The following is a 21,921-nucleotide window of genomic DNA, read 5'->3' as shown; positions in this document are numbered from 1 at the left end:
TAGGACATGCCCTGATGTGTGTGGCATGTCTTAATAGTGAATTACAGCCATTTTCGTTTTTCACTATTGAAGGCTACCTGCTCTCCATAGGCCAGAATGGGCTGCTGGAATTACTACACGCTGTAATCCCAGTGGACGCATAGAGCATGGTAGAAAGTCAAGTTTAGTATGCCTGAACTCAGAATAATAAAATACTTCTTTTAGTAAAGTTTATTTTAATATCCTGTGTTTGTAAATACTACTTTTAGAAAGTTAGTATTTACCGACCTGGCCATTTCAGTCTGCCTCTGCTGTGTGTGTGTGTGCTGCCTAGTTTCAGTGGGGAGCAGGGCTGGGGAATTCCAGGAGACAGGCTGGCTGCCAGGTGGTGGGTAGAGAGATTACACCAGAATGGGTGGGAGGAGAACACCTTGACTCTGAATAGACCTGTGCTCTGCCACCACAATGCCGGCTCCGCCCCCTGTGGAGCGGCTGAAGTCTCTGTCCTGCTGCTGAAAGGAAAGAGCAGAGTCACCACAACAAAGTGCTCCAAAACCGGACTGAGCCAGGCCCAGGCCCCCTGGCGACAAAGAACAAAAGAAACTTGCTATAAAAGAAGGAGCCCTGCTCCTAAGAAATCAGATCCTGTTTGCGCCAAGAAGAGACTCTGCCTGAAGAGAAGGACCTGGAAAAGCTGCATGGAGGAGTACTGTCTCTAAGCCTGAGAGACTGGCCTGTGGTGGGTGCCTTGCTGCTGGAAGGAGAGGAAAAGACTGAAGAAGAAACTTTTATTCAACTTGTGCTTTACAAACAATCTCCAAGGGCTTGCGTGTGAACTTGCCCCCTGAACGGCGCCCCAGGAACAGTGGGCGCTACCTTTCCCCTGGAAGAAGAGAAGCTGCTGGAGGTGATTCTGCAAACGCTGACCCCAGAGAACCTGTGTGCCCCCCATCTCACCGAGCACCGCGACTTCTGCCACTGGGGCTACTGTGAGCACAGTAAAGGCCTGCCTGCCTGGCCCGAGCACAGCAAGCAACTGCCCCCCGAGCCGTAGCTCGCAAAGTAAGGAAGAGACTGACCAGGCTCCAAGCACCGAGCCTCTGCGACCCCTGGCCGCTGAGATCCCTGTAAGGACCTGCGACGCACTGTTCGTCACCTGAGCGAAGCCGACAGCGCTGCGACGCGTTGGAAATCACCCCCGAGCTGCCACTCCTGCTTCTATCCTCATTGTGTGCCTGGGAACGTCCGGAAGCGCCCCACGAAGCATCGCCGCCCACTGACCAAGAGGGATGACAACGCAACGTGGGACACTCCTTTGAGGACTCCTGAGGCTGCCCCCGAAGAATAAGGTACTGTCAGCTTCAGCGCCCCTGTACGCAGCTTCCTTCGCTGTGTACAGCGCCATCGACCCGCTACGCTTCACACGCGTGAAGCGTGAGCTTTGGTACGGTTCGTACCACCTGTGCGAAGCGTCCCGGTGAAGGTACGGCCCGTACCGCATTGAATATACGGTCCGTACGGCTTCAGTCCAGCGTACGCGTGCTCACGCGAGAAGCGTGAGAAACGGCACGACGCGCTCAAAACCCTGTACGAAGCGTACCGAAGGCGCTACGAAGCGCACAGACACCAAAGGAAGCCTATTGTTTGTAGAAAATTGCCATTTTAAGAACTGTGGACTGCCTAAAAGTAGTACAAGTAACTGGAACCTCATTTAATTGAAGAACTGTATTTTTGAAAGCCTGCGTAAAGGAATCTTTTATATAAAGAACTTTATTTTTACATAAATACAGCCTTGTGTCTCTGTGTGGTGGGTTGGTGATTGTTGTGTGGGACATCTTGAAAGCTTGACCTAATGCCCTCTGGAATCTAGCCTGACTGCTCACACCACGTTACCTAGAGGGTGAGCAGGGGTTATTTTTAAAGAGGTAATCCTACGCCCTGACTTAGATGAAAAGCGTCCCTGCTTGTCGCAAGTGCATACCTGCGTCAACCAGAGACCCCGGATTCTAACACCACAGTTAAAAAAATCCAATCAGTAGACCCAGAGATATGCAATTTTAAAGATTGTTGTTAAAACAGCGCCAGAAGATTCAAAGGGCCTACTGTGGTTATCTGGTTGCACAAAGTGCCAAGTTAAGGCTGACTGCGGTGGAGCGCGGGCTGGCTACTGGGACCAACATAGGGCCGCTGAACAAGAGTATCTTAGATCCTGGAAGCTGAGCAATGCAAAGCCCTGCATCAAGGATGAGTCGCGGAGCAGAGGGAATGCAATATCATTGTGAGGAACTGTTTTCAGCTACATCCCTCTGCTTCATCCTGCTAGAGCTTTTCAAATTCCCTTTTAGCGACTATGCCGCTGAACTTCTATCTTATTCAAGAATGTTTCTAAGTCCGAAGGTAAGCACTGACCGGGTCCAATCCACTTTTTGTATCTGAACTGTGATCCATCGCGGTCAGCCTTAGCTTTCGACTTTGACCTGGTGTTAGAAATGGGATTTCTGGTTGGCAAGGGCTTGCGCCTTTTAAGCCAGGCAGAAACCACCACTCTAGTCAGGGCAAGGGAGTTACAGGCTGAAGATAACCCCTGCTCACCTCCTCGGTAGCTTGGCACGAGCAGTCAGGCTTATCCCAGAGGCAATGTGTAAAGCATTTGCACAACACACATTCACAGCAGTGACACACTAGGCACACCACAAAAGAAACTCCACACAAGGTTATATCAAAAATAGCCTTTGTATTACTCATAAAACACATTAGAATGTAATCACATTTATACACTGTGCCACCTGGCACTAGGTATGACTTTACAGGGATTATATACACTACAGGGCCAATCGGGTCACTGTCATAACCATCATATCACAGTTAGTGAAAAGAACCAGTTACTACTGGTAAACACTGTACTTAGCATAAACACATTATGCATAATTTCTCAGTAGCAATACCATGTCACTATTGCTGCACACAGGTGTGCTCAGGACAGCATAGTATGTCTACACAAAATTAGCAGTGCACTACAGCATTAGGTATAAAGCATGAGGCATGAACATAATATCACTTCCTAGTACAGCATGTTATGCAAAACATAATCAGCCGCAGTGCAGTACATCATCACAACCCATCCTGCCCACCATCATCAGCAGTGCACAGTAATCACTTATAAGGTGCACACATCACCTAATTACCTAAATCCCAACCGAAACATAGGGGCAAACCTCAGCCGTATGGCCTTATCCTCGGTTGCCCGTCCTGGGTATCCCCGCAATGCCCTTGTCCAAAAGTCGGGGCTTTCCCCACTGTGTGTGTCCATCAAGCAGCTGCCCGCGATCGGGTTGTGCAGCTGCGATTACTGCATCTTGATTCTTGCCCCCAAACTTAGGGCAACACAAAAGTGACAAAGAGCAGTCTCTGTCATCAAGGGGAGATGGAAGCTGACACCTGGCTCCCCCTCCTCTGCCCTGTGTCAAAATAAATAATGCTCCCGCCCTCATGGCAACTGGAGCTCAATGCAGGAAAGCCCAGCCCCACTCACCATTCCATGGGGGCTGAGCAAGTTTGCAGCCGTCTCGCCACCGATCACTCGGGCTTCCGGACTCCGTTCCTTCGCCTCGTGGTCTGGAGCACAATCCTGCCCCATCCTGCCTGCAACCAGGCGTAGACCTCGCCTGACTTCCGACGACCTTCCCGGAGCAGTGGGACCCGCCCCAAGGGCGTCAGCGATTACCAGGCAAATGGAACCTGCGGGCTCTCCACTTCCTCACATGAACCCCGCCTACGGTCAGGCGTGCTCTGCCTGACTTCCACTTACAGGCACGTCCGGCCCTCAGCATTTGCTTCTCTCTGCCTGGCTTCCTCTCTCTGGGTGAAGCTCTACCCCAGTCAGGCTGGCTTTGCCTGAGTTCCGGTTTGCGGTGCGACCGCTCTTGCCGCAGTCACATAGAGGCATAATAGTGGAGTCCTCGATGCCCAGGCACCCTCCTGGTGGGCAGGCATAGCAGAGAAGGGGTAGTGCAGCAGGAGCACTTCGTCCCCTGCTCACAGGTCTGCCACCACTTGGCTGAAAGCGCCCTCACTCCGCGTTGCTGCCAGACTCACAGAATAAGAGTCGCATGGCAGAGATACTAAAGGTGTCCCCTCTCGAGGTCACCTTCTTCAGTGCTCTGGGGGACACATGCAACTGAAATAGGAGGCAGGCAGGCCAGCACATAGGGACCCTAAGCAGGCAGCAGCTTGGTCCCAAACGGCGGTTCCTCCTGGCATTCCAGCAGCCTGCCGGGCACAAGTAAGCACCAGTACAACCTTTACATGGGGTCACAGCCCCAATATTATTACCACTGCTAGTCTTTGTTCTGCCCTGGCACAGGGACTTGGACCTAGTCCAAACCAGTTCTGGGAGGTACTTCCATACATCTTTTCATGTGCAACACCACCCTTATTGTTAGTGTAGGCTCTGGCCCCAGATACACCACAGGGGGGCGGAGCCAGAATTGTGTAAGGCAGGCACAGTCCTATTCAGGTCCAGGTGCTACTCCTCCCACTACTCCACATGCAGATCAGCCTATTCAGCCTAGTGCTGACTCACCCAGCCCCTCTGAAGCCACTGCACCTCCCCAGTCCCTGTCATCCAGTGCCAGACATTCAATACATAACAGGCAGGCACAAAGACACATAGCACACAAAAATGCCCACTTCTAAAGTGGTGTTTCTAAAATAGTGATGATAAATCTGCGAACACCATTATGCAGCATTTATTACCACTATTCCAAACATACCAAACTTGATCATGCTACTCCTCTCATATCAGAAATTACCACTGAAACACATATCAGGGAATCCCCAATGCATCCCAATGAGAGGGCAGCCTCACAGTAGTGAGAAACCAAAATGGCTGTTTGTCACTACCAGGACATGCCGCACAGTTATGACACATGTCCTACCTTTTACCTACAGCTAACCCTGCCCATAGGGCTAGCTAGGGCCTACCTAAGGGGTGACTCATATGTAGTAAAAGGGGAATCACAGACTTGGCAACCACTTTATGTGCCACGTCACAGCGGCAGTAAACTGCACGCGGAGTCCCTACAATGGCAGAGGCCTGAGATAGGTTTGAAAGGCTACTTTGGTGGGTGGCGCAAGCAGCGCTGCAAGCCCACCAGTAGAATTTAAATTACTGGCCCTGGGTATATGAGATACAACTTTACAAGGGACTGATAGGTAAATTAAATACACCAAACAGGTGTAGACCAATCTTACCATGTTTACCATAGAGAGCACATGCACTTTAACACTGAACAGCAGTGATAAAGTGCCCAGAGTCTTAAAACTACCAACAACAGGTCAGAAAACATACCAGGAGGAAGGCAAAAAGTTCAGGGATGACCCTGCAAAGGGCCAAGTCTAACACCCAGTCTCACGCAACTAGATTTCCATGGTTGGAACTTTGATCTTTTAGACTCTAGATTTCACTAAAAATTTTAAAAAATCTTTAACTCCAGTTCTATTGAATGGAATTGTGTTGTTTGAGTGTTAAATAATGTTTTAGAATGTACTCTGTTTTTCTAAATTGGTTTGGGATGTTTTTTGTGTTGTGTTTGTGCTTCATTTGTATTTGTGTGCTGCATAACTATTTTACACATTGTCTCTAAGTAATGCCTCACTGATATTTGCCTTTGTGATGTGCATGTGTGGTAGGTGACAGCTCCTCCCCCTTGTTAAGTCAGAGTGGCTCATTCTGCCAATATCTATCTCCCCTTTGTCCCTGTCTGGAAGCAACTCACAAAGATCAACTGCCAGCTACACCTAGTCATGTGAGCCAGAGACAAGCTGCAGACACTAATTAGCTAAGACAAAAAACTGCCAATTTCTAAAAGTGGCATTTTCAGGATTGTGATTAAAAATCCGACTTTACCATTAAAGAGGGCTTTTAATTACAATTCTCTAGACAACAAACTCATCCTGTTTACCTGCTCCCAATTGAAAATGATCACTAATTAAATGTAATAAGGAAACCCAATGTTATCTTGTGGGAGAGGTAGCGCCCCTTGCAGTATTGAAAATCAAATGTATGCGTTATTCCCTACCAGGACATGTAAAACCTAAAAGTACATGTCCAACTTTTTTAATACACTGCACTGTGTCCTATTGGCTGTTTAGAGCCTAACTTAGGGGTGACTTAAATCTACTAAAAAGGAAGCTTTAGATCAGGCAAAAGGTTTGTTTCGCCTGGACGAACTGGTAGTTCAAAACTGCATTCACAAGCTACAATGGCAGCTGTGACACAAGTTTAAAAGGGCTACTTAAGTGGGTGGTACAAATAGTGCTGCAGGCCCACTAGTAGCATTTTATTCTCAGGTCCTGGATTCATGTAGCATCATATTACTAGGGACTTTACAAGTACATTAAAAGTACCAATTATGTGTAAGACAATTCACTATGCTTAAAGGAAATAGCAAAAGCACATTAGCACTAGTTTTCAGGGGTAAAGCACAATCATTCATAATAGCCAACAAAAACAGGTTCAGTAAACAAGAGGGTGAAGGCAAAAAGTTTTAGTGATGTCATTGATAGCCATAGGCATTTTGTTCCACTACAATATTGTATCACACTACCATTTTACTGAATTTTGTCATGTTCTATTATTTGATTCCTGTTTCATAAATAAATGTATGTGTGTTGATATAGTTTAAAATGGTATGTAATTACAACTCTGGTTGTACTTTCAAAGCTATATCACAACTTTAATAATTTTACTGCACTGTACTTTGGCTCTTCCTTGAGCTAGACTTTAAGGGCCATATGTAGAAAGCAAAATTGCGATCGCAAACGTCGAAATTCGCCGAATTTCGGCGTTTGCGATCGCAATTTTGCTAAGTGGTATGTAGGAAGGCAAATCTGCGTGCAAAATAAGGAATCGCTAAATTAGCGATTCCTTATTTTGCAATTGCATTTAAGGAATCGCACATTTTGCGATTCCTTAAATGCAATGTAAGAAGCACCAAAAAAGTGCAATTTGGCCTTAAGGAATCGCAAATTACCACCAACTACAGGTTGGTGGTAATTTGCGATTTCTTTCGAAAATGCATATTTTTGCATTTCTCAAAGTGGCATGTGGTGCACACACATGTCCTTAGGGCATGTATGTGTGCCACATGTGCACCCATGCTCATTTCAGGGGTGCAACAGGGTGTCCTTTTGACACCCTGGCACACTTGAAATTTCATTCTCAATTTGCGATTCTCTAATTGAGAATCGCAAATTGAGAATGTCTCCCCATTCATTCCTATGGGCCTCTAGGCCCATAGGAATGAATGGGGAGGTATTCCTTAATTGCGAATTGCAATTTTCAATTTGCAATTAAGGAATAAGTAGGATTCGCAAAATTATTTGCTAATCCTACCTACATTCCGTTTTGCAATTCTCTAATTGTAATTCCCTAAAAATTGCAATTAGAGAATCGCAAAACACGTTCTACCTACATATGGCCCCAAGTGTTTAGTAGGTCTGTGTGAAAGTTGTTTAATTTGCTTTTACAGAATCACACAAACCTCTCCACATTTCCACAAAATGATGTAAAATAATGCAGAATTACAAGAAATGCAAATCATTTAGCTCTATAATTTATAACGAAATGCAATTTTTGACATGAGGATGCATTTCACACTAAGAAAAGTGTCGGAAAACAAAAGCACCACAAACAACAGCTGCTCTCGTTCTGTTGCTCTCTCGCAATTGCGGTAAATTAACAGCAAATAATGTGTGAATATGCAAAGTGGTGTAAATGTGCAATTTTGGGAATTTTGCATTACAAGCATAATGCAAAATCCCCAAATAACTCCATTATGCCTACTTGATTCAAGTCTGACCCAGACCTACCCTGCATCCACTTCTACTCAGAGGTCAGCCTTTCTTCACCAACTAGGGGGCACATCATCAAGGCCAGGCGATAAAATTATCGCCGCTTTAGTGTCCGTTTTCGGACGGAAATCGACGATAATTTTATCGCCTTATCAGCAAGGTCACGCTATCGCCTGAATACTTGCCATATCGTCCTTTCCCCCAACGCCCATCTTCGCATCTCTAATGAGATGCAAAGTGGGCGTTCCACCCCAAGATAACGGGAGAAATGGCGCTATGCAACATTTCTCCTATTATCTAGCCACACACTAACCTGCAGAGCGACAAGAAAAGTAGTGATAACCTCGGTTATCGCTACTTTCCTTACACCTGCTTTTCAACTGACTTAGCCATGATATCCTATGTAAGGTGGATATCATGGCTAAGTCTGCCTTGCCCTATCAGCAAGCTTTCGCCAAACGTTGTGCGATTATCGCTGGATTTCCAGCGATAATGGCACAGTTGGCAGCTTGCGCATTTAATATTACCGCTTGGAGATAAGCGTTGCTGATAGCACACTATCTCCGTGATTAAATTCAGCGTTGGCCGGTGATAATTATCCTCGCGCTTAGAGCGCTGAGCGATAAATATCGTCTGGCCTTGATGATATGCCCCAAAGTACCTAGTTGCAGATTTAAAAGCCACTTGCGCCACTTTTGCATCACTTTTCCCATGCTAAAAGTGACGCAAAAGTGGCGCAAGGGGCTTGTATATCTGTCCCCTAGAGTCCTAGTTAGCACTTCATTAGGAGTGCCCTGGTAATTCTGTTGAGGCCGGTAACTGCAATTACCACCATCATCGGAATAGCACATTTGATGTAAATACCACGGATGCATTTTATTGCACTTATAGATTTCAACTGTTGAAAGCAGCTAAAATCTGAGGCCAAATCTCCAGGTAAAAATGAGGAATAACCATGGGACTCATAGACAGATTTTCTCTTTTCCTCAGAGAAACCTCCTGGCTTCACCTGTAATCCCTGGCAATTACGCACCCCCAGAGTTACCAATATACCTGTTATTACTATTTATAGGGGTGTGGTATTACCACCATCAAATATGGATAACTTGTACTGTGGTCCCTAGTGGAGGACACTAGCCCTTTCTACTTTGATAGTGCTTGGTTATCACTGCACCTGCGTGGGCATCATAACATCTTTGACGTATTTTATGATTATGGCAGCCGCGGCCCGTGCAGGTAAGAGCTGTGAGGTGGAGAGGGCGGGTTGGAAGGGGGGATTCAACAGATGACCACGAGGGGAAATTAAATAAATAATTAATATTTCCTCATTGTTGTCTGTCCAAATTCTCCACCTCCCCACCCAACCCCACTGCCCCACCACGGCTCGACTATTGGAAGGGCAATATTAAGATATTTAGCAGAGGCATATTTGAATATAGATATGTGAGTAGGATATGAATTCTTCTCATTTGAATGCCATGCCAAAGCATTATTTAGGAGATTCTCAGGGTCCCGATTCACAACGGTAACTTAGACCTGAAGTCTAAGTTGAGGCCTGAAGTCTAAGTTTAGACCTGAAGTCTGAGTTGAGACCTGAAGTCGGAGTTTAGACCTGAAGTCTAAGTTGAGACCTGAAGTTTGAGTTTAGACCTGAAGTCTGAGTTTAGACCTGAAGTCTAAGTGGAGACCTTAAGTCTAAGTTTAGACTCAGGTCTAAAGTTACGCTTCAGGTCTGCACTTAGACTTCAGGTCTCAGTTTACCTTTGTGAATCGGGCCCTGAGATTTGATATTAAGCAGTTTAGCCTTATCTCTAATTTACTCACAGAAGCCAAGGAAATATGTTTTAAAATACGCTTTTTTCAGCATCTGAAAGCCTTCACCCGTGTAAGACCATTCTTAGTCCTCATTCTCAGTAAAGGTCCCCCATCTTTGTGTTGCAGGATATGCGATTCACCCCTTCTTCTAGCCGCAAAGGAGAATGACGTGAGAGCCATCAACAAATTACTCCAGTGCAGATCCACTGATGTATATGAAAAGGGTAAGTTGGGACGATGTCGCGTTTAGATGAGAGCATCTTGGAAAAAAGTGCTGTCTTATCCTGGGCATTGCCTCAGAATGAAAGGACTACACACTACATAGCAGAATGACAAATCAATTCAATAAAGAAAAGACCACTGAGAAAGAAAACAGTCTATCCCTTATATATATCTTTTCTTACACTTTTAAAATGTTTTAATATTTTTCCACTATAATTCCAGCATTATCACAATCAAACACAAATTGAGACTTGCTGTTTGAACCCTAATGGCACACTACATGGGAAATGTCAGCAAAGAATCTCATTCAACTTTTGATTCCTCTGGAAAGAATACCTTGAGGCAAGATGGGGGCTCCTGAATTCCAGAAGTGCTAACTCAGCTCTCACACACGTCTGCACTAAATTGAAGGGAAGTCCTAACTATAAAAATAGCCGGTGCTTAATATAACACTGTGTACAACGCTTCTGCTGTGCTGAGCAATGTACAGAATGGTACTCAATTTACCAATGCTGGAGACAACATTTCAGGATGCAAATGTGTGTTCCACAGATCAAGGCTGGCATCATGAATATCGTGTCTTCAAGTAAAAATGCGTTTCTGTCTCTGTAGTTGGAACTAAACCTAAGTTTCAACTAGTTGGGTATTAACATTGATTCTGAGGAGCACTTCTACAAATCTAACCCAATTTATATACGTGGAGGAATACCCTTACTTTCAAAAATTTACTCCTAACAATTTTCCATCTAATTGAAAATTACCAGGAGTGGCTGTTATGTCTATTTGTACATTTTTCTTTTCTTCTTAAGAAAAATATTATTTCCTTAGAGCTTTGTGTAATATGGAAATGTTTCCCACCTTGGAAAACCCTTACTCCTTAACAGAAATAGTTTTATATGTGTTTGTATTGCAGGAACTACATGCCAAATGGTTGTGAATGCCCACAAACATACAACTTTCTGGGGTTTTGAGTTGGTGAATTTTAATTGGTCGAACTCACCTTAGTTAATCCTTTTTTGCCCTAAAGCTAAACTCACAATGCTGAAAAATCCACTCTACTGGAGAATGTCTTGCTGTTGAAGGTGCACTACTCCTGAATCTTTAAATTGTAAAATAACATTTAATTTAATCAATACCTTGATTGCACCCGCGTTCCACACATGGGCTGAAACTCTTTTGCGAACAAAGCTGAGGCCACTGTAAATAGACTTTTTGGTCTGAGCTTTGGAGAGGTTTAGTAAAAAGGAACCAAGAGGGACCATGCCAGTGGGAAGAGGCTGAATTTACATTATAAAAACTCTGGGGCTAATTTTTGGGATTTTGGTGTAGGGCAGCGCAGCAAGACACCTTGCTGCACTATCCTTACCTAAAGTGAAAGGATAGGAATGCACTGTATCTAAGCAATACAGTCTATTCCTGTAATTTCTTCCTGTGCTGGTGCCGTTTTGGTAGCCTTGCGCTAACGTAGAGACCATTGCACCATGGTGCAAGGGTATCTCCATTCAATGCATGATTGATTTTGTGCAGGAAGGGGCATCTTCCTGCACAAACACAATCCTAACAGGCTTATTCCTCTGTCTATGTATGCACACATAGAGGAAGAAAATGAGGAGAAATGAACATATTTATCCTCGTTACTACTCACCTCAGGAGGCGTACAGATTTGGTTTACATCACTTTGTAAATCTGAGAGAGCATCACATTCCTTGGGTGTAGTATGAGAAAACCCACTGCAATACCCATGGAACACCTCTAGGGTGCAAAGTAAGGCAACGAAGTGATGTACACTCCGTCGCCTTGCTCAAGATTTATTAGGCCCCTCAAAGCCATGCAGGTTGACTTTGCATGGCTTCATACATCGAAGTGAGAGCCCTGCACAGTGGTGTAACAAAGGCCCCTACAACTCCTGCAGTGCGGGGGGCCCGAGCTTCAAGGGGGCTCCCTCAGTGCAGTACCCTGGCTTGAGAGCTCCTGAGTAAGTATGTATGGGGTCCCCTTCATGTACCTTGTAGGGGGGCCCCTTCAAGTTTTGCTTCTCCACTGGCCCTGCGCCATGCATGTACCTCTTTACGTGGTGTAACAATGACATAGGTCTCTCATAAATGAGCTCCTGAGTGGCAGTACTATGAATTACCCGGTGTAAGATTACTATTGCATTAAATAGAATCCTTTTCTTTATGTGAAGCCAATGCAATTGTTTCAGAACCAAGGAGATTTGGCTGTGACATTGAGGACCAGTGATCAGGTGCACAATTTTGAACTGACTGGAAATGCTTAATAAATGTATCTGGACATCCTGAATAGCAGGCGATCTTAGATTACGAAGTGGAATTGAACCAACTAATCCTTTTTGGGAACCGGAGTAGCGTGCTACTCTCTAAAAAGCGATTTGACACCTTGCCAGGAGTAGTAAGAGCAATATAAATAGAATTATAATTACAATGTCAGCACAATAGACATACGATGGCTGTTATCAACATAAAGCAAGATCTTTCTCAGCAGTTTCAGTTGCCATAGGCAGGTGCTGGCTACCCCAGATCTGATGTTCTAGAGTGAGGGATGGTTCTAGGTTTATGCCCAAAGCAGGTACCATTAGTGAAAGCTCAGGACAGGGGCCATGATGTCTGACTTGATGGAGGGCTGCAATTTGTGCATATTGGACCTGACTCGCACAGGTAAACTTAGACCAAAAGTCCAATTTTACTTCTTTTGATATTCACAAATGTAAGTTATGAGTAGTATCTTTACGTTCGCAGTCAGGTCAGAATCTCCGCACCCGGGGTGTAGTTTCTGTTCTGGAACAGACTCTCCGCACTCAGGCTGGAGACTTTAAAACTGGCCAGAAAAATATTTTTTCACTGAAAATTAGAGAAATACAATTAAAGATTGCGAGCAACTTTGAACCAGGAAGGGAAGAGGATTTGGGTACACGCCACATCACATCCCAGCACTGTTTGCCCATAAACTGCACCACCTGCCCCAACTTAGGTGAAACACTACAGTCCACTTTGATGTAAGTGCAAAATGTGGACCACATGTACTAAAATGCAAAGGGGCAAACTGTTTTTCTATAACTTTTTTGAAAAATATTGTTTTCCAAGACTCCTGCCAGAGTGTGGAGCGTCCGCTCCAGGTACAAGAACTACCTCCAGAGTGCAGAGATTCTTGCCTATCTGCGGACATAAAGATACTACTCGTAACTCACCTTTGTGACTACTGAGTCGTAAACTTCGACTTTTAGTCGAAGTTTACCTTTGTGAATCAGGCCCATGATTTCTTGTGTCAAACTTTTGGTGTTTGAGGGACTGAGCTTCAAGATATTGTTGGACTTCCAATGCCGAACTGTGGTGTAAATGGTTACCAACATAGAGTGAGCAGAGGTAGAGGTAGGTTTAGGGTGATTTGACTCTGAGGTTTGAAAATAAACTACATATTGCAGCTTTTGGTGACTGCCAAAGGATGACACTGTGATTGGTTCCTCACAGAGGATATTGGTCCTCTGTTCCTTGCTGGAGATGGAAGTATGCACAGAAGGTCTAGTGTTTCTCCTAGACCTCTGTTGGCCCATAGTGGGTGTCAATTACCCATCTAAGCACATATAAAGGCCTAATCTACAGTTTGAGCAGGAATAGCTGAGACGTACATCATTGTTTATAGGAAAATCCCAGTCCATTTTCTCACCAATATAATTTCACATTCTGGATAGCTTGTTTAGCACATATTTCACATGGACCAGTTCTAGGAGTGTGCAAAGTGTTTATCACATGAGCAAAGTCTCACATAGTTATCGATTGCTTGCTTACTTGTGACCCAAGGAGTTTCACATTTTTCCTTCACCTGCACATTGGTAGTTTTCTTTGCAAGGTTTTACTTGTGGCATTCACTTGTAAGCAGTTTGTATTCAAGGGCATGCCTTCTTTAGCTTTGCCTGCTTTAACTTTTCCTAGCATGAACTCCCAAGCCAATGCAAAGTGACTAGAAAGTAATTTTTTTGCGTGGAAACACAACATGAGTAAAATTTTGTAACCTTTACATACTTTTTATATTTTTTTCTGTAAACACAGCTTCTAAAAACCCTTAAAAAATACCAACAATAATGCACATGAATCTAGTAAAGGTCAGTGCTGAATTTGAGCCGGTAATTTCCGGTGCTTGGGACCAGCTCTTAATTGTCATTATTATTGCTAGTGACAGTCTGCCACAAGGTGGCACTGTCTAGGTAAATTAGAGAAGACCACAATAACAACTATTTATGAATTCAATATATATTAAAAATGACTATTACCAGCCGCCCAAACCATTCTTATAACTTTAGGGCATGAAATAGTCTGAATTGTCGCCCTTGTAGGAATGTGATGGTTAGTAGTTGTGTTGTTACTATCATTGGCAGTGCTGGCAGGGGCAGTGTGGGGTGCAAGCTGCAGTGGCCTCCTGACGAGAACCTTGGCACTTATTTTTTCATAAATTAAGCACTGGATAAACTGTGATCCTACTAGAACATTGTACTGCAATGTCTCCATCTTCTGTCTTTTCAGGTGCGATGGGGGAGACGGCGCTCCATGTTGCTGCCCTGTATGGTCACGTTGAAGCTGTAAAGGCCCTGCTCCTTGCGGCACCGGATCTAGTCAATGACCCAATGACATCACAAGTGTATGAGGGTAATATGTGCATGTGTGTCAGTGCAGATGTGACAAATGCAAACAGCAGATAGTCTGAGGAGGTACAAGGGTGCCTCCATTGCAGGCAAGATTTTTTTGTGCAGGAAGGGGCACAAAAGCAAAATATAGTGGCATTTTGATCTTTCTATGTGGGCTACACAATGCTTTATCACAAAATAGAGAGGTAGAGGGTAGGTCACCTTACACCCCCTGAAGTGTCGCTGTAATCACAAAAAGAGTACAGTAACACATAAAGAAAAAGAAGAAAAAGGGGAGAATAATATGTTTCCTAATCTTTGGGGAAACAATCATCCTTTCAGAATATGGATGTTAAGCTATGAAGGAAAGCCATCTTTATGGAAGAAGAAACCTTAACCACGTAATAGTGTCATGCGTCATCATCGATACTCTCTCCCCACCCTGGTAGGACAGTGCCACCAAGGCGGACTCAACTTCCTCAGAGACTAAAGGGTAGGAGGGAGTTTATAGATAAAAACTACTGGACAAGGCATGATCCAGACAAACTAAAAATACCCTAGGGTTCCTCAGCAGTTCACCTTTATTGATGAGGACCCTAGGTATGTCTAAACACAATGACAAGCAGGTACACAGAGGGCAATGACTCTGACCCATCTCATATCAACCAACATGTTTCTGTCTGCAATTAGTAGCCTAACAGGTCTGGGGCATTCTTCAGGGCTATAGGATCCCTGTATATACGTTAGTATATTTATCCTAGACTAGGGGGGCTTCCTGGTCAAGGATGGGGGTGATGTCCTTTGTAGTCACATATTCATCAAAATGTCCATCACTCTGGAGTACCTATGTGTCTCCGCTCCTGATCGCTGGTACGAATTCACAAAGCAGCACACTTGAGAAGAGGAAAAAACGATGAGAAATAAAGATATTTCTTTTAGTTCTGCCTACCCTGTGAGCTGTACAGTTTTGATGCACTCCCAGGTTTACAGATCCTTGTAAATCTAGGAATGCATCAAAACCCATGGGTGTTGCATGGGAATACCCATCGCAATGTCCATGAAACACTTCCCTGACGCAGTGTAAGGCAACACAGGGACTTGTGCTGCATTGCCTTACACCTTATCTATGAGGCCATGAAAAGCCACTCGAATTTGATTTGCATGGCCACGTAGATATGGGTCTGCTCTCTGCACAGCCGGAGCGTCATAAAAAGTGACACCAGTGGTGTAACATAGGCCCCCGCAGTCCTGCGGTGAGGGGAGCCCAAGCTCCAGGGGGCCCCCTCAGCACAGTCCCCTTGCCTGAGAGCTCCTGACTGACTCCACAGAGAGCCTCTCCTATGTACTTTGCAGGGGGCCCCCTCAACTTTAGTTACGCCACTGAGTTATGCGCCTGTGGAGCAAGAGGCTTGTAATGAGGTCCCCAGTGCAGATAGTTTGCTGGGTTATGGACAACATGTTGGATGCAAGAGTATCAGGCCTTACCACACTCTTCCCTTGTGCTTTCAGGACAAACTGCTCTTCACATCGCTGTTGCACAACAAAACGTGGACCTGGTGAAGGAGCTGGTGAAGATGGGAGCCGATGTTTCATCACCAAGAGCAACTGGCACCACCTTCCAGCTCACTGAGGACGCCCTGTATTATTATGGCAAGTCTACTGGTGTGGGCACCCTTCAACAATATGATATGGAAATAGGTCAATAAAGGGAGGCTCTTAATATCTGAAGCCGATTATATCTGCATGTTTAATATCAAACGGTTACTTAGCTCACTGGTCACCTAACCCTGAAGCACATCATGGTATGCAGACAAATGAGCCTATTCATGAGCTGCATTTGTAGTGTGTAAAGTAGAACTACAGTCGTACTGCTCATGCACTACAAAATTCTATTCGCAAACATCCACGCACAGACGTCCGCCTCTTCGATCTTCTCTCTATGGAGATCTCTGCTAAAGTATACGTCTCACTAAAAAATGTGGGTGGACCACGAGGGGGTGGGGGGCGTAGCAGGAAAACGAAGAATACTTACTCCTAAATGGAAGAAATTTTAGAGAATTTAAGGAGGGGTTTAGGGGGAACATGATAACGAACACCCACCCACAAAAGAGTGGGATCATTGTTATGCATAAACCACACTTTTAAAGTTACACCAGCCCCAAATGCGTCAACACAGGTGCAGATTTACTACAGCCTAGCGCCTCACATGGCCACTGACAGGTAGTGCAACACATTCCCATAAGAAAAGCAATGGAGGCAGGGACTAAAATAACACTTGTAGAAACTAAAATTTCACCAGACCAGCTCTAAGACATCAGCATTTACCAACAACTTGGAAGGTCCAATGTCCAGGCAGTGATGGAAGAGAGGTGGCTATGAGAGTCTGTGTCACGCACCCAGGATGCCACTCAGTACTAGACGTCATCATCTGCCAACAGTTTTTCCAAGCTTAGGAGTTTCTCGTATAGGCTATTGTGAGAGACTCGGCCATGGCAGTCATAGATAGTCCCCATGGAGGACGCCATACAGATACGCGCAGTGGTTAATTTGTAAAACAATAAGTGCCAGGGGCCTCTTCAGGAGACCACTGCATTTTGCACCCCCCATTGTCCCTGCCAGAGCTGCCAATGACAGAAGCAAAACAGCTACTAACCAAGACACTCCAACAAGTGTGACTATCCAGACAATTCTAGGCCACCGAAAGCTCTAGGAGTGGTTGGGTGGCAGGCAATAGTCATTTTTAAGGTACAATGAATTACTTTGTTGTTGTGCTCTGCTCAAAATAGGACAACATTGCATTGCCGAGCACCTCCAATTAGGCACTGGCTAATGGTCTGCGTTTGCAGCAGGGCACCACGTCTCAGCTTCTGAGGAAGCATCAACATGACCTCGTCCGCAGAGATCGCTAGTCATTATTAGATGGCTCTTGCACTCGTTCAAGTGGCCCCTTGTGGCTTACTACAAAAAATACATAACGCCATTAAATATTTCAAAATGGAGAATTTATATTTCATGGATTAAGGATGCATCATATTTACTAACCTGACACTGTATACATGGGGATCGCTCCATAAATGAGCTCTTCTTAAAATACATAGTTTCTTTTCCTCTGTAAAGAAGATTTACAGAGTAAACAAGCCCATGAGAGATCTTCGCAAGAAGCATAGAGAAGAAATGAACATATTACTTGGGTGTGGCAGTCGGATCTGCCATCACATTCTATTATTTCTTTGAGTAACTGTTGATGTGGCCTAATTCCATATCCTGATTTTACTCAGGAATATCTGGCCGATGGTCTTTACTGCCTGCTAAGAAGTGTGGAGGGAAGAAAACAATTTACCAATTATACATTTCCTCTCCCGTCCAGCTAAATAACTACGGACTCCGAATTCAAATTTTTGTTGGTTTCTTACAAAGCCAAAAACAACAGAATATAGACACACCTAAAGATCAAGGTGTAAAGATACATGAATACTAATACAGAGCCCAATCTACGAATATACGGCACAATAGGCACAGAACAATAAATTCCAAAATCATCACACAGCTGAGTATAGACACTGCGTCCAGATCCTTCTTCATTTGTATATCCGTATTAAAGAATAATCTGTCCCTACTCTACTTCCAAAGTGGCATTCCTTCCTAATTTCCCAGAAGAATTTCCCCAAAAGGTGTCAGCAACTGTTTACTTCCTAAGAAGTGCACTCACGTTAAATGGGTCAAGTAGCGTAAAGCTACAGAGCTCGATCTAAGATGCTCTCCTTCCTCAGTCAAAAGCAGAAGTCCTGCAAATCTGTCCCTGTGCCTAATACAAAAAGACAAAGTTACACCCCTAACTGGTCACATGGTACATTTTTCCGTGAACACCTTCTTGAGTAACTTTCCACTAAGTCCAATTAATTTTACAGTTATGTCCGCCGACCTTGGTTCTCAAGTTTAACCAGGCACGGAAGGTGTCCTCCCTTCCCTCTGTCTGAGCTCTTTAAAGACATTCCTCTCCTCCCATGTATCTTCTTAAATCTAAAATAACGAGGTCAAATTCCTGCACCTGAAGTAGTGGTGAAAAGACAACTTTCTACACACATACATTTTAATTAACTCCTGACCTAAAAGCAAACGAGGAGAAATGAAAACTTTTAGAAAAACGAATGTTAGGCCTACATTTGTCGCTAACCTAAGAACGTTTTTTAATGTGCATTCATTACACAGGCCTCTATATGAATCTTATAACAGTAAATACATTTGGTTTACCTACTAATCATTGTATACGTGCACAATTACATGATTTCTCTAAATACGTGCGAAATACTAATCAAACCTGTAAATAGCGTCACAATTACATTCTACAGATTTTCAAATGATGATATATAAACTTTGTTTTAATATGCACGAAGTTCAACCAAACATTTAATATATATGTGAGTGCAATTTGTACATGAATATGATGCACCCCTACAAATTTAAGAGCGTCGAGCGCCCTATCACTGTCTTAAAATGCCCATTCATGTTTTGCCAACACCTCTATTGTCCTTTTTCTCAACAGGCGAGCACATCCTGTCTTTCGCTGCGTGTGTGGGAAATACTGAAATTGTGCGATTCCTTATCGGCCATGGAGCCAGCGTCAGAGCACAGGACTCACTGGGTAAGTGATGAAATCTTCCCTTAAACACACTGGGGCAGGGTTAAATGCTTTCATTTTACACGTTAGTAGTTTTAATTCCTCTTCTGAACTGTGAGTCTGACTTTATGGCATGTGGTGTTGGTGACACTCCTTAATCATGTCAGATAACAAGATATCAATGATCACACTGGATTGCAAGTCTCATACAGAAATATTACCCTCATGTCGGGCCGGAGATACCACAGCGTGGTTTAGCATGTGCTTATAGGACAACAAAACGTGTGTGCACAAATCTGAGATTGGCTTCGGCTATTTGCAGCACACATAGACAAAGCGAAAATACATTAATGATTTATTTTTTGTGCAGGAAGGTGTCCATTTCCTGCACATAACAATCATTGAATAATGACTATTTGCTACTTTTGTTTGGATGCTGCAGAATGCAGCACGCATAGAAGTAACAAATAGCCAATATGGATTGGTTATGTGCAGGAAGGTAGCATTTCTTTAACACAGACACCCTTGCACTATGGTGCAAACGTGCCTGTGTTGGCGCTAGGCAGCTAAATTTAGCACCAGTGCAAGGGAAAATGCAGGGGTGCGCCGTATTGTAGTGAATACAGCGCATCACTGCATTTTTTAAATGTCGGAGCCAGGTGCTGCTAAATTTGGCTCAGCTCTGCCCTCCAACATTCTCCAGTAAATATACCCTAAGTTTCTAGGTAGATTAGGAGAGACTAAGTAGGGATCTACAAAACATTGGGCATATTAACAAGGGGATATTGCCATCAGAACGTCACTTTTAGTGACTTTTTGGTGGCGATATCCCCTTCTCCTTATTTACAAAGCGGCGAAATTACAAAGCCATTTAATGTGGCTTAACGCCGCATTGTAAATAAGTCCCCATTTCACGCTTCACTTGGCGTGAAAGGGGCGTGCAATGGGTGTTGTAGTGGGTACAACACCCATTGCTGTTTGACGCTGCCCCGTACTTGGGAATACCTGCTCTTAGACTGGCAATACGAGGAGAAGGCATTAATTTCTCCTTGTTGTTTGCTCTTTCCACGTGTGCTGCATTCTGCAGCACACATAGAAAGAGCAAATCACCTTTCAAGATTATTTATGTACAGGAAGGTGGGCCTTCCTGCATGTAAAAAATCTGCACTTAAACAATGGCACTGCAGTGCAACATGATGCAAGGGAGGTTGCACTGGCGATAGGCAGCTTTATTAGTGCCAGCGCTAATGGAAACCCAGAGATGCACCTGCTCTTGCTCACTCACCTGCAGCCAGGTTTAATCATGGCATGCACTCCCTTCACTCTACTCATTCTAAGCTGCTAAGGGTACCCACAACTCACTGCACCATCCGAGGTGGCCGGTACATCTCCAGCTCTGGAACAGCCTCTTCTGCCCCATGCTACTGACTGTGAGAGTGAATACACAGGCTTGAAGAGACTATTTGCTGAGTTCACCCCCACAGCTGTCAGTTGAGGCCTCCATTATACTTGATTCTGTGCTTACAGCTGGAGCTGTCTCTGCTCACTCTTTTCCTACACAGCCCTAGAGTCAATGTGTACTCCTCAGATGCTTCCAAAACCTCTGTACGGTGCAACTAAGATGTGCCACAGGGTACTAAAGTAGACAAGATGCTCCACTGTTGTAGCTCCAAGAAGCCCTTTGGTCTGTAAATGAAAAAGAAAATGGGCATCAAGTCAAGGTTTCCTCCAGCTCTCATGTCGGACGCTAGGGCATGACCCTATAACATGTTTACTTGCACTTGTAGGCAATAGTTTCCATTCATCATTAGGAAAATAACTATAGTGATTTAAAATAGCCATTATAGATTACACACCAATAGAAGAATTGATGAGCACAGGAACTCTGGCGGTACTGATCTATACTTCTCGCAGCAGAAATGCATACAAAATATGGAGGTTCATTCCATAAGAAGTATGTCCTGTTTCATAAAGCGCTTACTGCTTAAGTCCTCCATCTTCTGCTTGTACGAAATTGGGTCCCTGGTTGAGGGAGGTGATACCCTTCTCAAGCAGCAAGCACAATTCTTATCACGGTGAAGTCACAAGCAAACACCAAATTAACGTGTGCTTAACCCTCGGGTAGCTTGGCACAGAGCAGTCAGACCTAAATCAGAGGCTAGGTGTAAAGAATTTGTGCAATACTTCAAACAATATTATGGTGAAGAAACAGATCCTCACAACCGATTTTTAAACGTAGAGTAATTTTTTAAAATAAAACAAGACCAAAACATTGGTGTGAAAATGGCCCCACCGTGCAGTGTGTTGCAGGGATTCTGCACATACACAGAACTATGCACAGGAATATGGGACCTCTGTGTATAGGGGCTAAGCCTTCTACCACCTTAGTGGCCACAAACCCAGGACTGACTAGCTATAGTGTCTCACTCCCTCTCCTACACACTCATGGAGAAGCAAATGATCAGGCACCCCAGAACACAACACTTCTGTATCTCTCAGGAATCACAGTAACAAGACACACCTTTTCGCTCACTCTCATACATGTCCACAATAAGAACTGACCAAAACACAAATATAGTTTAAAATGTTTATTTTAACTATCGTGCTCTAAAATGCAGTATATGAGCCACAACCAGCAGTAAAATGCATAAATCGAATACAGTTAGCACTGCAGCAAGGCCATATATGAAAAAGGGAGATGTCATCATATATGGTGACATCAGCCTGGTGCTGACCAGTGAGCAAGGGGATTTGGCTCTCTCTCCGGGTCCGGCGCCCGCTTGCAGCTGTGGACCGT

The 21,921-nt window shown here is 44.3% G+C and overlaps 1 protein-coding gene across 1 annotated transcript in view; it reads left to right on the top strand.

The window, feature by feature from the left end:
- The window catches only part of LOC146813350 (transient receptor potential cation channel subfamily V member 6-like), a 184,778-nt gene that overhangs the window by 11,177 nt on the left and 151,680 nt on the right, over positions 1–21,921 (top strand). The window contains exons 2-5 of the mRNA XM_085620159.1: positions 9,775–9,872; positions 14,406–14,528; positions 16,016–16,156; positions 19,050–19,148. Of these exons, the coding sequence (XP_085476285.1) occupies positions 9,775–9,872; positions 14,406–14,528; positions 16,016–16,156; positions 19,050–19,148 (461 nt within the window). The remainder of the gene's footprint in view (positions 1–9,774; positions 9,873–14,405; positions 14,529–16,015; positions 16,157–19,049; positions 19,149–21,921) is intronic.

Source organism: Triturus cristatus, chromosome 7 (assembly GCF_964204655.1).
Source record: "Triturus cristatus chromosome 7, aTriCri1.1, whole genome shotgun sequence".
In the NCBI taxonomy this organism is placed as follows: Eukaryota; Metazoa; Chordata; class Amphibia; order Caudata; family Salamandridae; genus Triturus; species Triturus cristatus.
This window is presented reverse-complemented; position numbering and strand designations above follow the sequence as displayed.